The following is a 6,000-nucleotide window of genomic DNA, read 5'->3' as shown; positions in this document are numbered from 1 at the left end:
GTACATATACACACTCACTCACTCACTCACTCACTCACTCACTCACTCACTCACTCACTCACTCACTCACTCACTCACTCACTCACTCACTCACTCACTCACTCACTCACTCACTCACTCACTCACTCACTCACTCACATACAAACAAACAAACACATTCATACACACACACTCACACTCACAAACAGACAGACACACACGCACACAAAAACATATAATAACACATTTTCCATTATCTCCACAGGACCAACACCTGCACAACTTCTTCCACCACTGCCAGAGAATGGAGAGCTCAGAGCAGGCGTCCGAGGGGGAGCTGGTCAAATACCTGAAGGTACCGCAGAGCGCCACCAGAGGGCGCATTTTCGACCGCTCACGTTAAAAAACGAAACTGCTTGAATAGGATTGACACGCATATCGTACATAGAGCTGTAGCGACTGCAATTGCGTGGTTATCTGTATCTGACAATTTTTTTCTCTCCCTCTCTCTCTTTTGTTTGTTTGTCTTTGTTTTGTTTTACATGTTTTTTTTTGTTGTTGTTTTTGTGAATGTGTGTTTGTTTCTTTGTTGTCTTTGGTCTGTTCCCCAGAGCCTCCATGCGATGGAAGGTCATGTGATGGTCAACTTCCTGTCCACCGTTCTCCACCAGCTATTCCGCGTCCTTACCAGAGCCAAGATGGAGGAAGTGGCTGTCAATGTGACCAGGTCGGTGTCTCTCTCGCACACACACACACACACACACACACACACACACACACACACACACACACACACACACACACACACACACACACACACACACACACACACACACACACACACACACACACACACACACACAAAAGGCACATTGATATACATAAACATCATAAGAAAGTTATGAAAATGAGTCCAAAGTAACGTGTCCCAAACTGCTGTGTCCCCGCCCCCCAGGGTGATGGTCCACGTGGTGGCCCAGTGCCACGAGGAGGGGCTGGAGCACTACCTGAGGTCCTACATCAAGGTGGGACCGCACCTGGGTTCACACACATATTGCATTGTGTGTTCATGAGGACACTTAGGATGAACTGAAGGTTATATTCTGATTGTGTGCAATGAAAATTTGTGCTGCTTCAATTTCTGTTAAGTTACATTATTTACAATAAAAAAAAACTTTGGATTTAATAGTTAAAAACGCAAAGTCCACCTTGAACAAAACAGCGAAATTATTTATTTTACAAAAAACGGTCAAAACAATGACGTGTCAAGGAATATACTTGTCTACTTGTGTAGCGTAAAGTTAAGTGACATCCTTAAACACTGGATGCTAGACATATCTGGCAGTAGCCTATTATATTGTTGTGAAATAGGCTAATTTCCTTTTCGTTTGTTCGGTGTCAGTTTGTGTTTAAGGCGGAGCCTGACTTTGCTGTGGGTAAGACGGTGCACGAGGAGCTAGTTAAAGCTATGACCGCCATCCTCAAACCCTCCACCGACTTCCTCACCAGCAACAAGCTGCTGAAGGTAGAGCCAGCATCACCTTTCCTCTCATTCCTTTTTTGGGGATAACGGGTCCTCAGAGATGCTAATTCAGGCATTTGATTGGTTGTGAGTTTAGAATTAAATGAATGAATTAAAATAAAAACTCTCCTTTCTCATCTTCTCTTGTTTTGTTTACTCTTTCCCCAACATTTTTTTCTCCAGATGTTTGTGAACGTGAAAGTGATTGTTTTGTTGTTGTCAATGTTTTTACCTGCAGCATTCCTGGTACTTCTTTGAAGCCCTGGTCAAGTCCATGGCTCAATATCTGGTGGAGAGCGATAAGGTCAAGGTAGGAATCTCCTCTCCGCATTTCATCTCCTCCCCTCTCCCCTCATCCTGCCCTCCAGTCATCCTCCATCCCTCCTTTCATCCTACTCTCCTCTCCTCATTTCATCTCTTCTCCTCTTCTTTCATCCTCCTTCTCCCCTTGCGTCCTCCTCTCCTCTCCTTATTGTATCTCTTCTCCTCTCCTCTCCTTTCATCTCCTCTCTTATCCTCTCCTCTTTTAATTAAATAAACATAACTTCATCAGCATTGAAAATAAACATTTGCAACATTGCCAGTGTCGTTTCAAAATAATCTCTCTCTCACTCTCACTCTCTCTCTGTCCCTTTCGCTCTGTCTCGCTCTCTCTCTCTCTCTCTCCCTCTCCCTCTCTCTCTCTCTCTCTCTCTCTCTCTCTCTCTCTCTCTCTCTCTCTATTTCCCTCTCCCTCTCTCTTTCCTCTCTCTCTCTCTCTCTCTCTCTCTCTCTCTCTCTCTCTCTCTCTCTCTCTCTCTCTCTCTCTCTCTCTCTCTCTCTCTCTGCCGCTGCCTCTGCCTCTGCCTCTGCCTCTCCCAGCTCTCGAGGAACCAGAGGTTCTCGGCCTCGTTCCAGCACGCCGTGGAGACGCTGGTCAACATGCTGGCGCCGCACATCACCCAGAAGTACAAGGACAACCTGGACGCCGCGCGGAACGCCAACCACAGCCTGGCCGTGTTCATCAAGGTGAGGGTTCATTCTGCACCCCTCTGATCGACCTGCTAAGTGCTTGACTCATGTGCTTGTTAAGACGCAAAGCTAATGCGTTGGTTCGGGTTTTCATTGTAATTCCTGAGCACAGAAAGTTAAAGTTAAAGGGAAAGTTGTGTAAATAAAGAGGTTAAAATCCAATGGTATTGTATACATGAAGTAATCCATTTATATTGTGACATCTAGTAATATAATATGCCTAGTATATAATATGGCTTAATAAGATCGCGGCAACACCATATATATTTAGAAGTTATCCAATAAGATCGCAGTGACACCATATGGTTTAGGAAGTTATCTAATAAGATCGCAGTGACACCACATTGATTAAGAAGTAACCCAATACAATTAGAGCAACATCCTATGTCTTAACCGCTGTGTGTTTTCCCTCTCAGCGCTGCTTCACCTTCATGGACCGAGGCTTTGTGTTCAAGCAGATCAACAACTACATGAACTGCTTCGTCCCAGGGGACCCAAAGGTGAGCCAACACAATTTCCATTCAGATTTCCAATGGTTTTCTTCATTTGATTTTTTTTAATGTTTTTTATTTGTCAGGGACAATGCAGAAACATAATTGTACGTTAAATGACAAATGACATTTTTAGTTTAATTTTTCTTCTTGTATAGATAAATATCATTATAATTGTTGCAAAATCATTTAGTTTTCCTCTTGTATTATCGTTAATAGTCTGTGCAATCTTAATGTAAATGTTGTATTTTTATATCCTCTCACTGTACTTTGTTATTGTTTATGACTAATCTATCACTACTGTAACTATGAAGAACGATGATGATGACGATGATGATGATGTTGATGATGATGAGGACGATGACGATGATGATGAGGACGATGACGATGATGATATTTATGTTGATGACGATGATGATGGTGATGATATGAACCCCCCTGACAGACGCTGCACGAGTTCAAGTTTGAGTTCCTGCGGGTGGTGTGTAACCACGAGCACTACGTCCCCCTCAACCTGCCCATGCTCTTCAGCAAGGGCCGCGTGCACAGGTTCCAAGGTAACGCACACACACACAGACGCACACTGGCACATACACATACACATACATATACACACACACACACACACACACACACACACACACACACACACACACACACACACACACACACACACACACACACACACACACACACACACACACACACACACACACACACACACACACACACACACACTTACACACAATGTCCACACGATGTCACTCCAATCTAATTGGAGGATGATGAAGGGAATAGGATCGCTTAAATGACCCCCGGTAGTAATTAGTGTCCACATCGAAGACAAGGACATGCATGTCCCTGGAGCCTATTAAATCAGCTAATCACATCAAGTCGTTGATGTTGTAATTAGTTCAATGGTTTACTGGTGGACGAATCATCTGGTCACCTGTACATCAGTACGTCAGTACATCAGTACATTAGTACATGAGTAAGTCAGTACATTAGTAAATAGGTCCATGAGTAAATAAGTACTTTAGCTCTTTAGTTAGTTAGTACATTAGTAAATAGGTCCATGAGTAAATAAGTACATAAGTACATTAGCTCTTTAGTTAGTTAGTACATTAATAAATGTGTCCATTAGTAAATAAGTACATCAGTACAGCAGTTCTTCTATTAGTGCATTTGTTAACCAAGTTAGTTGGCTAACCCTTAATTGGTTAAGTGGTTAATTGGTTAATCTGACGATTGATCCACGGTCGACTCCGCCCTCAGACCTGCAGCCCGACTACTCTCTGACCGACGACTTCTGCCGGAACCACTTCCTGGTGGGCCTGCTGCTGCGGGAGGTGGGCGGGGCGCTGCAGGAGCACGGTGAGGTCCGCCAGGTCGCCATCCAGGTGCTGAAGAGCCTGATGATGAAGCACACCTTCGACGACCGCTACGCCGCCAAGGTGAGCCGCAAGCCCCTCCCCCCACACGGGGGAACACACTGTTATTAGATGAGGAGGATGAGGATGATGATGAAGAGGATGATGATGATGAAGTATAGCCTCATCATCGTTGTTCGGGGAAGATGCTGTCATTTTCTTTAGCACAAGGGTCGTGATCAATGGGCCTCGTTCAAATGACTCTGTGCGCAATTGGCTGCTTGTCGTCGCTTCCCTGTCGTCATTGTGCTAAACCACCAATAGCGCGCCAGGGTGAAAAGACAGCTTTGGGATTGGCTCCCGCAAAAACGTATCAAAATTAGAAAGAAATGCATTGCTCTTCTCCAGACCCATCTGCAGGGCGAACTCAAATCGCCGGCAGAATGTACGGGGCTACCCAGTCTAGATGAGGATGATGATGACGATGACGATGATGATGAGAATTACTTAAAAACAAAAGATATCCAACCATACAATCATGCTCATGAGTTATGTATGTATATTATATGGCCCTGTTATATGCATGCTTTACATATAGAGGGCGCTGTTAGTGTTTTTATTAATAAATGAAAACCTGTAACGAGTGGTAGAGTGAGAAGGTGGAATTATAAGAATGTAAGAACAAATGGTGATTCTATTCATTCTTAGGTTTGATCTTAGGACCCTCTTTATTCAACATCTACATGCTCCCACTAGGGCAAATCATGCAAAATAACAATATTGACCATCATTGCTATGCTGATGACACGCAAATCTATGTATCGCTATCACCAAATGACTATCGGCCCATAGATCTGCTGTGCCAGTGCATTGAGCAAGTGAAGGAATGGATGTGCCGAAATTTCCTTCAACTAAATGAGGACAAAACAGAGATAATTGTATTTGGTTCAAAGTAACCCAACACCTTCAGCTTAAAGTAACCCAACACCTTCACTCTCTGTCCCTGAAAACCTCAATCAAAGCCAGAAATCTAGGGGTTATCATGGATTCAGATTTACATTTTGACAGTCACATCAAATCAGTTACAAAATCGGCCTATTATCACCTTAAAAATGTAGCAAGACTTAGAGGGCTCATGTCCACCGAAGACTTTCAAAAACTTGTACATGCCTTTATCACTAGTAAGCTTGATTACTGCAATGGTCTCCTTACAGGTCTCCCAAAACAAACTCTGAGGAAGCTTCAGCTTGTTCAGAATGCTGCTGCTAGAGTTCTAACAAAGACCAAAAGATTTGATCATATTACACCAATTCTGAAATCGTTACATTGGCTTCCTGTAAGTCAGAGAATTGATTTTAAAATCATGCGCTTACCTATAAATCCCTACATGGTTTAGGCCCAAAATATTTAACTGATATGCTTCCACTACATCAGCCTTTTAGACCCCTAAGAAGCTCCGAGACCAATCTGTTAATTATCCCCAGAGTAAACACAAAACATGGGAAAGCAGGATTTAGTTACTACGCAACAAATAGCTGGAATAAACTCCCAGAGGATTTAAGATTTGCCCCAACTCTGAGCACCTTTAAAACAAGACTGAAGACTTTTATGTTTGCTATAGCTTTCT

At 43.3% G+C, this 6,000-nt stretch overlaps 1 protein-coding gene across 3 annotated transcripts in view; it reads left to right on the top strand.

The window, feature by feature from the left end:
- The window catches only part of LOC132456457 (dedicator of cytokinesis protein 9-like), a 47,009-nt gene that overhangs the window by 17,146 nt on the left and 23,863 nt on the right, over positions 1 to 6,000 (top strand). For all 3 annotated transcript variants that reach the window (XR_009525481.1, XM_060050812.1, XM_060050813.1), the window contains exons 18-26: positions 245 to 334; positions 591 to 706; positions 935 to 1,004; positions 1,382 to 1,504; positions 1,740 to 1,811; positions 2,363 to 2,509; positions 2,929 to 3,012; positions 3,449 to 3,560; positions 4,279 to 4,457. Coding sequence is in view for 2 of the 3 variants with exons in the window: in XM_060050812.1 (XP_059906795.1) it covers positions 245 to 334; positions 591 to 706; positions 935 to 1,004; positions 1,382 to 1,504; positions 1,740 to 1,811; positions 2,363 to 2,509; positions 2,929 to 3,012; positions 3,449 to 3,560; positions 4,279 to 4,457 (993 nt within the window). In the remaining variant the exon portion in view is untranslated. The remainder of the gene's footprint in view (positions 1 to 244; positions 335 to 590; positions 707 to 934; positions 1,005 to 1,381; positions 1,505 to 1,739; positions 1,812 to 2,362; positions 2,510 to 2,928; positions 3,013 to 3,448; positions 3,561 to 4,278; positions 4,458 to 6,000) is intronic.

This window comes from Gadus macrocephalus, chromosome 4 (genome assembly GCF_031168955.1).
Source record: "Gadus macrocephalus chromosome 4, ASM3116895v1".
NCBI classification, from domain to species: Eukaryota; Metazoa; Chordata; class Actinopteri; order Gadiformes; family Gadidae; genus Gadus; species Gadus macrocephalus.
The sequence above is the reverse complement of the archived record's forward strand: the minus strand, read 5'-3'. Positions and strand labels throughout refer to the sequence as shown.